The sequence below is a fragment of the Lepidochelys olivacea genome, assembly GCF_965140295.1.
Source record: "Lepidochelys olivacea isolate rLepOli2 genome assembly, chromosome: 1".
NCBI classification, from domain to species: Eukaryota; Metazoa; Chordata; order Testudines; family Cheloniidae; genus Lepidochelys; species Lepidochelys olivacea.
The window spans coordinates 122,987,095-123,005,137 of record NC_140411.1 but is presented as its reverse complement, the minus strand read 5'-3'; the positions used below and the strand labels follow the sequence as shown (position 1 = coordinate 123,005,137).

Here is an 18,043-nt window from a genome sequence, read left to right as displayed (position 1 = left end):
ATTGAATGAATGTAATTCTTATAAACAGGAGGGAAGGATATCTGAATTAGCCACTGGGACTATGAACCTCTCAGAGAGAAGTTCTTAGTGTACTTAAATTTACTTAGACTGTAAGCTCTTTGGGGAAGGGTCTAATTTTTTATGTTTCTGTACAGTGCCTAGTGCAACAGATTCAGGCCTTTAGGCAACACAGCAATATAAATGCAAATAATAGTAGTAATAATAATAATAATTAATAAGGTTACAGTTCAGGGAGAGGTGTCAGGAGATAAACTAATTTAGGAAATTTTGGAAAATTGTCAACCTTTCCTTTCTGTATTGCGTGCATACAAAGTGTGTGTGTGTTTGTGTGAAATCCGATCTTTGTCTGGCTCATATAATTGCTTCTCTACCAGTGCGCTGCTGAGGGGTTCTGGGAATCCTGCCATCCTGCTGTGCCAGACAGCATCTCTTCCATAAAAAACATAGCTCTTCTTCTTGCGCACATAAGCTAGCCTGAGTGAACAAAACTTTCCTTCAGCGAGCACGTGTGTAAGGAAAATGAGGTTGTCTGAAAGTTCACAGAAATTGTACACAAATGGAGTTGAGCATTACTGCAGCAAATGATTTTGTACATTTGAGTAAATGTGGTATTTACCTATCTGTTTTTTTTTTTTAGATCTTTAGTTTGATGTTGTGGACTTACACATCTGTGTCTTGATTTAGTACATAAATATACTATATAGCTTCGATGGAGCATATTCTTCCTGACAATACAACCTTGCAATACATAGATATTGGTGGGGCTTAGGACAGAGTACATTATCTAAAAAGTCATAAAGCAACCTAATATGTTAAAGACAAATATAAATTTGCAAGCCGCATCATTTCTAGTAAATATTCCAAACTTATCTTTTATAAATATCCATTTTCTGTCTCCTTAGCATTTGCCAATAGTTAAAGACGCTAATATTTGAGAGACCCTGATACTGCAACTGCCTCTGCATGAATTTTACCCATGTAGATGCCATGGCAGGGTCTGGAACCATGTGACCTATTGTTCAATGTAGTAAATATTTTCCATTTAAAATAGAATGGGATAACAGCATAATAATCACAATTACATATCACTGATTTTCTTATTGTTTTGAATCGGAACTACCAATATTGTATTACATGCAAAATAATTTGATTTCATAATAAGTGTGACTTTGTAAAGTTCATAATTGTTATGATTGTGTAATTTAGAATGTTCTTGCGGTGATCCCAGATAAAATGTTAAGTAATTTTTTTCCCCGAGTGCATTACTTGGTGTTAATTTTATGTGCTATGTCAGAGTTGCTAACAGTCAGACTGCGGAGACACTAGTTTCCATAATTAATAATCCTGAATCTAGCACCTTGCCTGAGGAGCCAGCGGAGCACTGGGCAGATGTTCGATTGAGATAAATCCTTCTCCTAAGCCACAGAGCAACTGTGGAAGCTGATCTTTGTAAACTATTCCAGCCCACTGGGACATGTGTTAAGCCAGAACATCTGTCAGGGCAGGCATGCCATTGGGCAGTGGAAGGAACATGTAAAAGGGGCCATCTGAAAGAATCCCTCCATTGAACAGTACTTAGAGAGGGAAACTTACATTAAAAGAGTGGCCCAAGGTAGACAGTGATGGCAGAGCTTTGTTCATGCATTAAATGACCTTTGACAGTGAAGGAAGGATTCAGATTCAGATTTTTGATTAGGAATGAACCATTTTTCAAGTTTGTGTCTATTAACATGAGAAAACGGATTAATTTGGATTTAAAACGTTGACCTAATTAAACATAGAAGGTAGTTTAAAGATGAACTTCACATGAAAGCAATATTAGATGGTGTACCCTTAGCACATGCTAAAGGCTAAGACCTCAGTTCAGCAAAACACTTAAGCATGTGCTTAAACTTAAACACGTGTTTAAGTTCATTACTGAGTCAGGGCCTACATGTCAGTATTAATACATTCTTTTTAAAATTAAGATCTAATTCTGAGACAACATGTGGCTTAATATAATTGCTTTGAATGCATACATAAATTTTATTCCTTTAAATTGAGATTTATAAAAATAATTTGAATATATTGATCATTTTGATATTTACTTTACATTGATTGTAAAATTATGCTAAATTTGGATTGAATGTACACGTTGTACTATCACATTGAAATAAGCGTAACTATTTTGAATCTATCCTTCCATTGGATGCTGTGGATTTTATTTCTTTATATGGGTTTTGATAAAACATAAACACAGTAAAACCATGTTGTGTGGTAGTTAAAAAAGAAGATAAAGAAGAAAATTCAGAATGTAGACAGAACACAAATGTAGCATAGTAAAAAGCATCATCATGACATGTGTAGCAAACTTTTATAGTTAAACACTTTCCGATATAAAGACACGTTCTGTAATCGTGACAAATGTTTGAATAGTACTTACACACTGAGCCCCAATGTGATCACTCAAGTGCCATTTAGAGTGAGTAATCTTACTGAAGTCAATGGAACTACTCATTTGAGAAAGTTCTGCTCAGTGTAAGAGCTGCAGAATCTGGTCTGTAGTCAATGCCTTTCTTTAAACATCCCTCACTTTTAAAGAAATAATGAATGATTGGCCTACTGTAATTCCATTTGTTTGTATTTCAGAATCACAACTACTGCAGCTTGTATGATGGATCTGAGAAGATACCCATTAGATGAACAAAACTGTACTCTGGAAATAGAGAGCTGTATGTATATATACAGATACAAATAAAGTCCAGTTCAGTTGTGTGGGCAGTTTTCCCCAATACAGCCATAGAACAGTCATCCTGATGCCTAACGAACATGTGAATTCTTTAACACAATGACCCTTTGGACTGTTTATTTGATTTTATGCATCATTTAGAATATAAGGGAATTATTAATGTCAGGCTTGCATGTTGTGTTGATACAAATTGGGGCTAGGAGACAGAAAGAATGATACAGTTCAGCACTCCAGATTGATTGGATAGAGGTAGTGACTGGATATTTATTTACAACAGGAGAACAAAGGTTCATATTTTAATCAGATTGACTTTGAAGAGCGCAAACACTGAGATACAATTTTCTTTGTGTGCTTTATTATGCATGAATGGCCTTGCCATGAAGAACACACTACTGAATTATCTTTTTTAAATTACACTTGACTTAATACCAGTCCCATTGGCATTAATGGGGGTTTAACCATTGATTTCTGTGGGAGAAGGCCCCCTCTCTCTAATATCTTTGTTTGCATTGATAGAACATTCTCTCTTTTCCTGTTAATTAATACTAAGTGCATCTGATATCTGAAATAGCACCAATCTGTAAACAGACTCCTCTAGTCAGTATTAGGAGCCACTTCCTGGTCGTATCTATGTCTTGACTGTACTCTATCTGGTTGCCTTCATTCTTGCCCTGAATTTCATCAGAACTAAAAAACAAAACAAAAACTTGCCTCAAATACTTGTGAACTCTTTTATTTAATGGAGACAGCCCTTTAAGAGAGCAACTTAAAATGGTAATATATTTGAAAACCACCCATATGGAATAAAGTAGTGGAACAATTGTAGCTGCAAAGCCCTAATCCACTCTGTAATCTTCTGAAATTATACTATGTACTAGATTTTTCATGGTAGAATATAGTAGAGGTTTTTTCCAACATTACATTTGTGCTTTGTTTGAAGATGGTTATACAACCGATGACATAGAGTTTTACTGGAGAGGTGGAGATAATGCAGTCACAGGCGTAGAGAGGATCGAGCTTCCACAGTTCTCCATTGTGGAATACAGACTGGTGTCAAAGAATGTTGTCTTCGCCACAGGCAAGTGTTCATTTGTTTGCACGTTCAGTTTGTTCACTTCCTTACGTATGCCAGTTATTATTTTACGTAATGATAGTGCTGGATACCACATTTGTGATAAACAAGTAGCTGGTAAAGCCATTATGCAGTAATCCATGAAGCAGGAATACTTCTCCATTTCTTTTTACAGATGAGTAGTCCATGAGAGCCTAGGTTGTGTCATACTTAACAGAAAGGCTAAACATCTTTGTAATTGGGTATGAAGCCTTTCACTTTGGGCTGTCAGTTAACCCTAGCCCATAGTGACCTTACAGAAGTATGGGAATGCCAGGTTAAAAAACAGCTTTATGATCATTGATTTACAACTTGAGTGTGTGTTTGGATTGTGTCTCAATACAGTGTATGCAGTGTATTTGATATCTTGTGTTGCATTAAGGTATGTGCCTGCATATAGTAGGCAACTGAAGACACCTAGTTTCTATACATCCAGGGCTCCTATAGTCAGTTTTGGAGTGCTAAATCTGGGGTCAGAGGTCCTCTTCCAACCTGCCCCTCTCCCCGCCCCCAGCCCCCCCAGGAGAAACATGGTTTAAATTGATAGAATCTCACAGCATCTCTGAAAACTAGACCACTTACTGAGGTGACTGAAGACAACATGGATATAAGTGCTTAATATCTTTGAAAATGTTGGCATGGGATGACTTACCTATGGCCACACAGTGATTCCTTGGCAAAGCTGGGATTTCTGCTCAGGAGTTTCAAACACTCAGCCCTCTGTTCAGATCATGAAACCATGCTGCCTATTGAACCCTTCATCCCAAGCATTTAACAAACTAAGCATATGGTACATTTATGGGACTCTCTTCACCGATTCCTTGATCATAGCATCTGGTTCAAAGTGCACAGCAGCACTACTTGTATTTCATTACAAAACATAAGCATTGGCAGAAGAGCAATTGATATGAGTTTGTTTGCCAAATGCTGTCATATTTCTTTGGTCATAGTTAAGAAAAGAGGGTTTTGTTTAAATGGAAAAGGAAACAGGTGTGTTAATCCCTTACCACTCCACTCTGCAACCTCATGCACTCCTAGCATAATCACACACTGAAGGTGGGAGTTTTTGTGAGAACTGCTTTTTAAAATATTGGTTGCATGGCACTGATGGAGAACCTCATTTTTGCACTGGTTACAGGAAGTTGAGAAAAGATTTTAGTACAGGATAAGCGAAGTTTTAGTTCAAGAAAGTGTGAAATGTTTTTTATGATGAAATCTGGAATAATTTACAGACAGAGTCCTGTTAAACACAGATGAAATAGAAATCTAAAGAACTGTGTGACAGCCATATAAAAGAGATTGAAGAGGCAATAATAAACAGGATTGGACATTTATATGGATAAAAAGAATATTCAGCATTATAATAGTTACTGCTAACAAACATTTAAAACTCCAAAAAGAAAAGGAGTACTTGTGGCACCTTAGAGACTAACCAATTTATTTGAGCATAAGCTTTTGTGAGGATGCATCCGATGAAGTGAGCTGTAGCTCACGAAAGCTTATGCTCAAATAAATTGGTTAGTCTCTAAGGTGCCACAAGTACTCCTTTTCTTTTTGTGAATACAGACTAATACGGCTGCTACTCTGAAACCTGTCATTTAAAACTCCATGCTTCAGGGTTTAAAACAGCCTAACTATTAGGGATTAGGATGAGATTTTTGTGGGAAGTAGATTACCCCACATGCCTACTATAAGGTCTCTTGTACCTTCCTCTGAAGCATCTGATGATTGCCAGTGATGGGGACAGGATACTGGATTAGATGGACCACAGACCTGATCTAGTATGGTAACACTGTTTTTATGCAAGGGAATAAATCTTTCAGCAAACCATCTTTACGTTTCTACCACAACAGCCCCCATGCATGGAATAACCTCCCTGAACTGATCCACATGGCCAAGTCCTTCCCTTTCGAATCATTCCTCAAAACCCACTTCTGCCATACACCACAATAAATTAGCCAGCTAATTAGTGCTTGATAGAGAATGCAGTTTATATTAATTATTATTAGCGTATATTTTTGATTGTATGTTTTATCCATCTTCTTGAATGTCTGGCCAACACCCAGCACACTGTGATCATAACACAAATAATTATTATTATTAATAATAAAACCAGGGATGCTATCTGGAGGGGCTGGTGGACTCCTCAAGACCCTTTACCTCTCTCTAAAGACTTGGGAAAATAACCACTGACTTGGCTGCTGCTGCTGAGTTTCTCTGTCTCTGTGGAAAAGAAGGCTGATGCTGTCCCTTTTATCTCTGAGGCTATCGGGTGCTCAAAGGCAGATATTAGATGGTTCATTGAGCTATAGATAAGATTTCAGTGTAGTAATAATTCTACTGGTTATGCAAAAAATAAGAATGCATCAGGTGTATTAAAGAGCCTTGATATAAGCATTGTTTCAGATAAAATGAGTTATTCCTCCAGTGCTCCCTGAAACAGCACGACTGTATATTCTTGTACAAAATATAATGAGAATGGAAACACTGTCCGTACTACTCCCCCTACTAAGGAGCGATTTCAACAACACACATAATGGCTAAGACTTTCAAAGCTGTCTAGATCTGCATGCCCATTAAAATGAATGGGAATTAGGCATCCACATAATGTAGGCAGCTTTGAAAATTTGAGCCACTGATTTTAGCAAATTCCCAGCTTCTGAACTCTTCAACTTTCCTACTATTCCTACTTCAAACTATGCATAAACTGTTGCTTATTTTGTAACGTGGTTGCCCACAATTTAGATTAAGATAATTGGCTTGAATGTACTTTTAAAACATCCAATTTAAAAATTATAGAAAAGAAAGTTTAAATCAGAACTATGAAAACTATTTTAAAAATTGAAGTAGTCAATCTTGAACTGAGAATAGCAATAATTTTCTGGAAAGGTTCCATACTGCAGCCAAAGCCCTACTACAAGAGACTAAGAAGGCCAGCCATGCACCGAAGTGGCTCCTGAAGTGGCTGATCTGACAAACATTAGAAAAAATCAAAAATGGTCCAGATAAACTACACTAAGGGTATGTATTCACTTCTGGCCGGATTGGTGGGCAGCGATCGATCCAGCGGGGATCGATTTATCGCGTCTAGTCTAGTCTAGTCTAGATGTGATAAATTGCCCCTCAAGCACTCTCCCGTCGACTCCTGTACTCCCGTGCCACGAGAGGCGTAGGCAGAGTCTATGGGGGAGTGTCAGCAGTTGACTCACCACGGTGAAGACATCACGATAAGTCGATTTAAATTTGTTGCATAACTTAGATCGATCCCGCACCCCAGTGTAGACTAGGGCTAAGAGACTGACCTGAAAAGGGAAGACATAACCCACTTTCGCTGGAAACTTCAAGATCCATCATAGTCTCTAGACAAATTAGCTACTTTTTTGAAAGAGGAAGGTACTTTTAATAGGCTTTGACATATAATTATTTGGCATGTTCTGAAAGATCAATCTTTAAAATACATTTCTAATTAGCAAAAGAAATATCCTGGAAGAACAGATTTGAATATGAATTCTGTAACTGGCCATCTCTGATATCTTGGTTTTTTACTTGGATAAAACAGCAAGAGACTAATTTAGCCTTGGAGCTAGGTATTTCAGCTCAGCTCCCTGTCTTTTAATGAAATCGAAACAGACACAAGTAATTGCTTTTTACCAAGCATTTGAATAAATGAGAAGTTGGGGTTATTTGTACTCAGATTATTGATTAACCATTTATTTTCCTCTCTGCATTCTCAGTCATATCTAGCCTAAATATTTAAGGCCAGATTCTGCCACTCTTACTTGCAGTGAGTCAGTACTATGCTCTTCAAATTATCCCTCTGAAATCAGTGGAACTCCTAATGCTGAATGTGAGGGAGGGTATCAGAATCTGGCCCCTAAACATTAACGCATGTCAAGATTAAAATATATTTTTGATGTAATATATAAAAGCTAGAACCTCCAGGTAACTAGTTGATAAATATATTGAGCCTTAATTAACAAGACATTATCCCACCAAAATCATGCCAGTTACAGTAATAATAGTCGAGCAAACCAAGAAATAATGATTGCACAAAGTATTTGATTTCTGCTTAAATATATAAGGATTTGTTCATAATCCCTTGATCACATGTAAGTGAGGCCCCTGTGCACAGACCTTCCACACAGAAAGGGCAGAGTCAGCTGCCTTCATAGCAAAGTTCCCTCCCTGTCATCCCTCACAGAGTTCTGTGGTCTGCATAGTGGGACAGTGTGGGAGTAAATGAGAGGGAGTAGGAGTCAGCAGGATGGAGATTGGGCCAATTGGATCATGCACCATCCTTCCTCCAACTCTGCAAAGGTGTAAACATATTATAGCTTAGGATAAGACAGACATTGGTAGTTCCAGGGTCAGGCATCATCTAGGGCAGCCCTGATAGCATGGCACCATTGCTGTCTGGGAGCAGTAAGGGTGGTTTCCAGGGATACAAAGCCAGCTGTGGCTTCTGGATGGAATTGATCTGTGAGGTGCGAACCCCGCCGCTTCCATGGGCAAAATAATTTGGGAGAAACTCCCTGAGAGGAACCTGGCAAAGTTTTGCTCCACTGTCACCCCCTACTGCAGTGGGTGGTTCAGTCCCTGATTTATTTTTAAAACTTATTTTACAAGATGGGGTGTGTGCTTGGTTTACACAGATTACCCAGGAGGCCCTCCAGGCTATTTTATTAGAAAATCAGATGACAGAATTAAACTTTGTTAGCAGAAAAGTAGACCTAGTTTCAAGGAGAGAAAGAGTTTATGCTTGGAAGTGAGACATTGTTCATTAGAAAATGAATGTGATAAAGCAAACGAATGCTTCAGGGATTGTTCATCAAAAAATATAGACTTTGCACAGTAGCAAGATATATTTTTTTAAGTGAAGATTTAACCAACTGTATTTGATCAAACAAACTTTTTAAAGGAATTGTTGCATGTGGGTGCATGTGCAGTTTTTCATGTGCACATGTAAAACTACTCAAGATAGTTAAGCCCAAAGCAGACTGAGGAGAGTTACAAAATGGATCTCACAAAACTTGGTGACTGGGTAACAAAATGGCAGATGAAATTCAATGTTGAAATATGCAAAGTAATGCTCATTGGAAAACATCCCAACTATCCATATAAAATGATGGGGTCTAAATTAGCTGTTACCATGCAAGAAAGAGATCCTGGAGTCAATGTGGATAGTTCTCTGAAAACATCCACTCAATGTGTAGTGGCAGTCAAAAAAACAAACAGAATGTTGGGAATCATTAAGAAAGGGATAGATAATAAGACAAAAGATATTAAATGCCCTTTATATAAATCCATGGTACGTCCACATCTTGAATACTGTGTGCAGATGTGGTCACCCCATCTCTCTCACTCTCTCTCTCTCTCTCTCTGTATATATATATATATATATATATATATATATATATATATATATAGGAATTGGAAAAAGATTCAGAAAAGGGCAACAAAATGATTAGGGGTATGGAACAGCTTCCATATGAAGAGAGATTAATAAGACTTAGACTTTTCAATTTGGAAAAGAGATGACTAAATGGTGACATGACAGAGGTCTATAAAATCATGACTGGTGTGGAGAAAGTAAATAAGGAAGTGTTGTTTACTCTTTCTCATAAGACAAGACCTAGGGGTCACCAAATAAAATTAATAGCCAGCATGTTTAAAACAAACAAGAGGAAATATTTCTTCTCACAATGTGCTGTCAACCTGTGGAACTTTTTGCCAGAGGATGTTGTGAAGGCCAAGACTATAACAGAGTTCAAAAAAGACTAGATAGGTTCATGGAGGATAGGTCCATCAATGACTATTAGCCAGGATGGGCAGGGATGCAAACCCGTGCTCTGAAGTATCCCTAGCCTCTGTTTACTGGAAGCTTGGAATGGGTAACAAGGGTTGGTTCACTTGATGATTGCCTGTTCTGTTTATTCCTGCTGGGGCACCTGGCATTGGCCACTGTTGGAAGAAAGGATACTGGGCTAGATGGACCATTGGTCTGACCCAGTATGGCCATTCTTATGTTCTTCTGTTCTTTTTCTTACTATTATTCAAGAGAATTTATTTCTGACACTTGAGGTAGCATATTTCACCTAGTTTGCATCTATTTGAGAAGTGTCAGTTCAGCAACAGCTATTCAATGCAAATAATACATTATGCGAAATGAATTTTAAATATAATGTATTAAAATTAATTAAATTAATTATATTCATTTTGACTGTTAATTATACTAATCCTCTCAATAAAGTGATATATGAAAATTATTCATTTAGATAAACATTTTACATAGAGATTTAAGCATCACCTTTTAAAAAAATATCCAGTGCTCAGCCAATTGTTTTATAATTAAAAATTAACGTTATTATTTCTTTTCTCGGTAAAATTCAAACTAGTGTATTCTCTGCAAAAAATCCAAGATTCCTTTTGAATAGCATGCAGTTAGCTATCCGGTAGTACACTAAAGGCATTTTCCCTACTGTTCTATAAATGTCATAATATCCCATCAAAGGTGCATGATTTAGTTTCTATGGAAACTAAAGAAAAGTATTTTGTCTACCAGGGTCTTTTTTCAGTATAAATAAGTGTTTTTCCCCCCTTTTTCTTAGGTGCATATCCAAGACTCTCACTGAGTTTTAAGTTAAAGAGAAATATTGGATACTTTATTCTTCAGACCTACATGCCCTCTATACTGATTACCATTTTATCGTGGGTGTCATTCTGGATCAATTATGATGCATCAGCAGCAAGAGTTGCCCTTGGTATGTGATAAGGATGAGCTAAATGTAGCCTTCAGAAGTTGTTAAAGACTGCAACATGTCAGTATACTGATATTCCAAGCTCACTTATGCCAAAATCATGTCACTCTGTATTGAGTCAATAGTGCTTTGTTCTCCCCTCGAATGCAGAATGTAACTATCATAAAATCTCTAAAGTGAGTTCCTCATATAGAGCCCAGTCTTCCTCTCATCAGAGTAAAGTGGCTCCAAGCTACCTTTCCACATACCCCAGATCTTGGGGCTGGCCAGGGACCAAGCTATCCCTTGGCTCATGTTTTAGGGCTCTTCTCACTTACATGGCAGAAAGAGTCCACAAAAACCATTCTGCTACTCAGAACTTTCAGAATGTAGGGTGGTCCAGCCACCACCTCCTCTTAAAGGTCAGTGGAGAGGAGGAATATTTCCTGTGGTCCAACCAATATCTCTGTTTTAAGTTCTCATCATAATTGTGGTATTGAATAAACAGGAATAGCTAGACAGAAGTCACCAAGCCATATCACACTCCTGCTACTAGCCCATGCAATTCTCTTCTCAGGGCACCTGGAAAGAGAGAGACCTGAGTAAGGCTGCTGTCCTGTTTTATTGTTTGTTTGTTTATTTATTTTGGCTAGTCATGTATCAAAAGATTGCCCCGCTTTCATGAGTTCTACCCAATGTAGCGGCAGGAACTAACATTTTGTCCTGTGTTTGCACAGCACCAATCACAGTGGGGTCCTAGTCCACATCTGGGGCTCCTAGGTGCTACAGTAATGCAGATAATAAATACTAATAAAAACAATCAGTCAGCTACACCCAAAGGAGTCACAAGAGCCCTGTTAGTCTCAATCAGTAGGAGAGAGAGATCGCCCTTCAGAGGCCAGAGATCAATCTGGTAGGTTCTTTTGAGAAAGCAGCCAACCATCAGTATGCATGAGTTATTATGAAGTATGCCACCCAGTACTTGTAACCTGTCCCCTTGTGCTCCATAATATACAAGACCATGAGCCTGATCCTCTATTACCCTGTACCTTGTGTAGTCATTTACACTAGTGCAAAGTGGGTGTAAAATGCTCTCAAATCAGAGTGATAGTGTTTTACACTCACTCTGCACTGGTGTAAATGACTGTAGTACTATGGAGTATCAGGCCCTATAGCTTAGGAGCTTGCTAGGGAAGGGATTCACTCATAGATCCTTGTTGACTAGGAAAAAACTTTGCTTTTTGACTTCTGCAAGAGGCCTGTGTTCTCCTAGAGGTTAAGATCCTCTGGTTAAGCCTCTGAGGGTATGTCTACACTGCAATTAAATACCCTAAATACCCACGGCTGGCCTGTATCAACTGACTCGGGCTCGTAGGGCATGGGCTGCAGGGCTGTAAAACTGTGGTATAGATGTTTGGGCTGGGGCTGGAGCCCAGGCTCTGGGATCCTCCCTATCATGAGGACCCAGAGCTCAGGCTCCAACCTGAGCATGAACGTCTGCATCACAATGTTGTAGCCTGTAAATCGAGCCCTGCATGTCCAAATCAGCAGACATGGGCCAGCTGTGGTTGTTTAATTGCAGTGTGGACATATCCTGAGGGACGGCTGATAAACAGTTTAATATGTTCCAGGGTATGTTGAACAAATTTATAAATGCCAAGGCTTGACACAGGGATCAGTTTGATCTCACCCTGATTTGGATTCCACATGTTAATGCATTGAACCAAATTCTGCCCTTATTTGCACCTGTGTGATGCCATTAACTTCCCCATGGTATATTTAAGCTATTGTAAGCTGGTGAAGGAAATTTCCCAAAATGGAAGCAAAAACTAAAACATGATCTCCTAAAACTTGTAAGATGCCCACTGTTCTATTTCTTTGTTTAGGAATTACAACTGTGCTGACTATGACAACAATCAACACTCATCTTCGGGAGACTTTGCCTAAAATTCCCTATGTTAAAGCCATTGACATGTATCTTATGGGCTGCTTTGTATTTGTCTTCTTGGCCTTACTTGAATACGCCTTTGTCAATTACATCTTCTTTGGAAAAGGCCCTCAAAGACAGAAGAAACTTGCAGAAAAGATGGCAAAGGCAAACACCGATCGCTCAAAATTTGAAGGCAACCGGGTAGGATTTTTTTATCTCCTAAGTGTAATACAGTGACTTGTTCTATTACAAACAAACAAACGAACAAACAATGAAGAAACACAAAGAAAAACCCTCTCTCCCTTTTCATGCAAGCAGTTTGTGGGCACCATTTTTCCTTTTCCATCTGAGTGCACGTCTGCATCCATAAAGAGGTATTTAGATATCTAAATGACATACATTGTTCCCACAAATAAACATGGGTGCAAAAATGGAGGTAAGTTTAGGATTGGCCTGAAAACCAAGGCCATAAATTGAAAAGGTATGATTGTGACTTGGGCTGTGTGCCTGCACAAGGGGAATAAGGAGAAGTAAGACCCCCTTTGCCCACCATCAGTCTGGGCATGCCCACTTACTACCTTCTCCTGGAGCAGGTGGGGAGGGAGTGGCAGGAAATAGCTGAAGTGTTGATCCTATCCACTAATTCATTGGTCAGCATAGCTGAGCCAGTGTGTGTGGTGGTATTATTTATTGCTGCTGTAGGCCAGCAGCAAATTTTTACTCTTCACCCCTGGAGGAAGTGGGTATGTAGCAAGGGAATTGTACCTCAAATGGGAGTCTGAAGCCCAAGGCATCCTGGGGCTGTTGGTGCATAAAGGCACAGCCTAGTTCTGTAATAGTGTTCCTAAGCAGATCATCCTCATGGTTATCTTATAAGGAAAGAAGATTTTGGAGGAAGGTTTGTCTGTGAATGAATGACAGAACATGCACCTGCCAAGGAACAGCTGGGAGGGGAGGGGAAGAGTATGCTGCACCCTGTACAGCAGATTACTCCTATTTCTTAAGTTCAAGAGGGAGCACCAAAGGAACTGTGCCTCAGAGGGGTGTCTCAGGCACAATGCCTCCTCGAGCAGTGCAATTTACACATCACCCTTTGCTGAGGGCTGTGCCTAAGATCACAGTCTAGCCTGAAAAGAGTAGAGGCAAGCTTGCTTTATGTTAATGTTGTTACAAAGAACATCCCAATGTTAAATACCGGAGTGTCATGATGACAAGAGATACCAGGAGTCTATAGGAAAAAGGTCTCATTGGTGAATATAGTGTATTGGTATTGTCCAGACTCAGCTGAGTTTTAGGCCAGGGTGGAAGATGGAAATTCCATTTGGAAAAAAGATTTCAAGATTTTTGGGAAAAAATCATTTCTGGTTAGTCAAAGTGTTTCACATCAACAAAAAAAGTTTCATTTTGATTTCATATTATATTAAAAATAGAAATAGTTATTTCCAAATATGTCATAATTTCCAGTTTCAACACTGTCAGAACTTGTGCTTCAGTTTTTCTTTAAAACTGAATGTCAATGAGATAGATACGATTTTGTGAAGCATTTTGATTTTATGGAACTGCATTTTCCATAAAAAATGGTTATGCTTAAATGTTTCTGACCAAGTCTACTGGGTACTACTGTATATTCTACCCCCTGTATCATTACAAATGATCACACTGACAAATTAACTAGCTGTTTCTCAAGTAGCTGTATAATGTAAAATAATTGCAATGTACACTTTATGACTCCAGGACTATACCTCATTCTAAATATGTCAGAGACTAGTGCCTGATTATCAGGAGCTTATTCCTAGTAAAACTCTTCAAACTAATAAATTCATTGTAGTCTGACCATACTATGCAACCAAGACTTTATCACAGTTGGCAAGTATTGTTTAGGACTAAGCTAGCATGGAGAATGGATTTTCTCTCCTCAAAAGACAGAAATGGAAAAGAAAAGTATCACAATGAAGGCAGTAGTTGAGGTTTAGCTAGAAGCTGGTAATTCTTCCAATCTGAACTGTCTGTCAAATGTAATCCATTTAAGTCATTCAGTGTAAGTTTTTTTTAATGAGACCAATATCTGCCTCCCCATGGCTCACTGTTCTTCTGCCATGAGATCAACGAGTCCATCTTTGTATTGTTAGGAGGAGTGTGAGTATCTCTAGTACTAATGAAAGTGAGGTGGTAATAGTGCTGATTTAAGCCAGGTGTAGTGTGGATGGACACTGTACAAACTCTCCCCCCCCCCATACAGCTCACCAATTTAGGGCACTCCTGACCTACACTACCCTTGCTATTACACTTTTGCCCCTGCCCCTCTTCACAGAGATAGTGAATTGTTCTGAACTTTGTGGTCGTTAAATAATGTGCACAAATGGGGACCCAAAAAACCTAATTTTGACTTGTGACCTGATGTCAGGATATGAATTCAGGTCTCCAGAGAAGAAAGAATACTGTTCAGCATAGCCCTCTTAGGGATCGTCTTGTGAAGAGAAGTCTGAGTAGTGTTGGAGAAACACATGTAAGTGTGTTGAATATGTTCATTTTGGTATTCAGAAATACTTAGGATAAAGAATGTGGCATGTTCCCATTCTATGTGCTGAATATTTTGTCCTCAGTCCTCAGCTGGTGTAGGTTGTTTTAGTTTCATTGAAATCAACAGAGCCAATGATTTCACTGCAGCGACACCTGTTTACATCAGCTGAAAACTGGGGCCATTAGATGATCATCAAATTATATATTGTCACAGAAATTGTATTGGAATTGTCTAATTCACATTTTACTTTACACCATCATAGATATTAGTATATTTCAACTTGAGAATTCAAGAAGATTTTTAGCTTTTTCTAAATGTTTTAATGACCTACTGTATTTGTGTGGGTTTTTTTTAATAATCTAGCCCTAGCTTACATGCATCCTTTAAAAAAAATCTATTTTCCATTTATAGTCAAACTAGAAAGGAAGAAAGGCTAATGAGAGAACAACATAACAGTTCTGTGAATGTCAGAATTCAAGACCTCAGCTTGATTCATAGATTCATAGATACTAAGGTCAGAAGGGACCATTATGATCATCTAGTCTGACCTCTTGCACAACGCAGGCCACCGAATCTCACCCACCCAATCCTGCAATAAACCTCTCACCTATGTCTGGGCTATTGAAGTCCTCAAATCGTGGTTTAAAGACTTCAAGGAGCAGAGAATCCTCCAGCAAGTGACCCGTGCCCCATGCTACAGAGGAGGCCAAAAACCTCCAGGGCCTCTTCCAATCTTCCCTGGAGGAAAATTCCTTCCTGACCCCAAATATGGTGATCAGCTAAACCCTGGGCAAGATTCACCAGCCAGATACTACAGAAAATTCTTTCCTGGGTGACTCAGATCCCACCCCATCTAATATCCCATTACAGGCCACTGGGCCTATTTACCATGAATATTTAATTACCAAAACCATGTTATCCCATCATACCTCCTCCATAAACTTACCGAGTTTAATCTTAAAGCCAGATAGATCTTTTGCCCCCACTGCTTCCCTTGGAAGGCTATTCCAAAACTTCACTCCTCTGATGGTTAGAAACCTTCGTCTAATTTCTAGTCTAAACTTCCTGGTGGCCAGTTTATATCCATTTGTTCTTGTGTCCCCATTGGTACTGAGCTTAAATAATTCCTCTCCCTCTCCGGTATTTATCCCTCTGATATATTTATAGAGAGCAATCATATCTCCTCTCATCCTTCTTTTAGTTAGGCTAAACAAGCCAAGCTCCTTGAGTCTCTTTTCATAAGACAAGTTTTCCATTCCTCGGATCATCCTAGTAGCCCTTCTCTGTACCTGTTCCAGTTTGAATTCATCCTTCTTAAACATGGGAGACCAGAACTGCACACAGTATTCCAGGTGAGGTCTCACCAGTGCTGCAGGCAAGAGGGTCAGCAAATACTGTGGGAGATAGTATATCTACCTGGAAATTAGAAACTTGTGTTAATTTCACTAGTAGTCCCTCTAGCTAACCCAAGAAACTGCCACTGACCGGCTATTGAGGGAGCTGTGTCCAGCATTCCTGTGCTAGAGAGGGAGGTTTGTTTCTACCAGGACCCTTTTGGATGGGGGAAGTAGAGAGATAATTATTGAAGGAAAGCTTAGAAGACACGTTAAATGGAGGAAAGAAAGTTACAACTCATGCAATGCATACGTTCAATGCTGTTTATTGGTACAGAAAGTAAAGACATAGAGCCTGTTATGGCAGTGCAGAGTCATCAGACATTGTTCCATGAGGATCTCCTCTGTCTGGGAGAATCCTCAGAGGGTATATTGATGCTGTAGTAACTCCTACGTCACCCGCATCCCTTGGCTCCTGCCACAGGGGGGAGTATGTCTGGGGGACAAGGGCATGGGCACTGTCCGCCTACTCCTCCCTGGTCATCAGAACAACTTTAAGCTGACAGTTGGCCTGCCCCAAAATGAGGGCAATAAAGGTGGCATAATGCTGCCTGGGCCCCTACAACTCCAACCTGCATTGAGCACAGCTCAGCCAGACCCCAAGATCAGGGCTACAATTTTTCAAGCAAGTGGAAAAGGAAAATATAATAATAATAATAATAAATAATTAATATCAGTTGCACATCTTATTTGTTTTTAAATAGAGAGCTATAACTTGCAGGCTAGAGGCAGAGCAACTTCCTGGTCAGGATCTGAGTTTGATCCCTTGATCTTAAAGTAACAGAGGCTGGCCATGCTATTGAGGCAGTGTCCTCTTGGACAGAGGGGACAGGAGGAGGAAGAGGAATGTCACATTACTGTCACTAGCAAGCTTTCCAGCCATTGAAAGTAGTAGCATCACCATGAAGGATGCTTATACTGTAGCTCAGCTTTTACATTTCATAGGACTAAAATCTAACATACAAGCTGCCAGGCTTGATTGCAAATATTCCTTTTAGATATGTTGCAAAAGGGCTTTGTATGGTTTCATGGTCTTATTTGACCCCCACAACATGAATATTTTCAATAATAGAAAAGTTATGTGTACTAAAATCCATTGGTTTGGGAGGTTTTTTTACTTGATGATTAAGTTTGAAAAGTGGCTATAGTTTAGGCTCAGAACTATGTTTCATAATGGCTTTGTGGACACTGTACCATGTCAGAAGGTCTTACATTTGAAAAGCTGAAACTGTGTGTCCTAGTTATCTCCATGTTGGTCACACTGCCACAGACATGCCTCTCAAATGCCATGTTTTTAGGCAGTTTATCTGACTTGTTCTTGATCAGCTGTCACCAGGTCATGCCGCATTTAAGAGTGCTATACATGCTGTTACCACACTGCCTGTCTGTTCCACTCCAAGCAGTTGTTGCTTCACTTCCCACTCTGCCAATGTGTGATGGGCAGAGAGAGAGAGAGAGAGAGAGAGGAAGAGCAATAGCTCCAATCAAAAGATAAAGTGTTCCCAGGGACCAGCATGAACAGTGCTCCCTCCTGGTACAGAGGGCAAAGGGCAGCAAGGAGAAACAATGGGGGAGAAAAGAATATTCCATACTCTATCTTA

General features: G+C 39.2%; 1 protein-coding gene across 2 annotated transcripts in view; it reads left to right on the top strand.

Annotated features, from left to right (window-relative positions):
• Positions 1-18,043, top strand: part of GABRB3 (gamma-aminobutyric acid type A receptor subunit beta3) — a 170,466-nt gene that overhangs the window by 140,372 nt on the left and 12,051 nt on the right. For both annotated transcript variants that reach the window (XM_084637288.1, XM_084637287.1), the window contains exons 5-8: positions 2,650-2,732; positions 3,690-3,827; positions 10,469-10,621; positions 12,484-12,728. In XM_084637288.1, the coding sequence (XP_084493414.1) occupies positions 2,650-2,732; positions 3,690-3,827; positions 10,469-10,621; positions 12,484-12,728 (619 nt within the window). The remainder of the gene's footprint in view (positions 1-2,649; positions 2,733-3,689; positions 3,828-10,468; positions 10,622-12,483; positions 12,729-18,043) is intronic.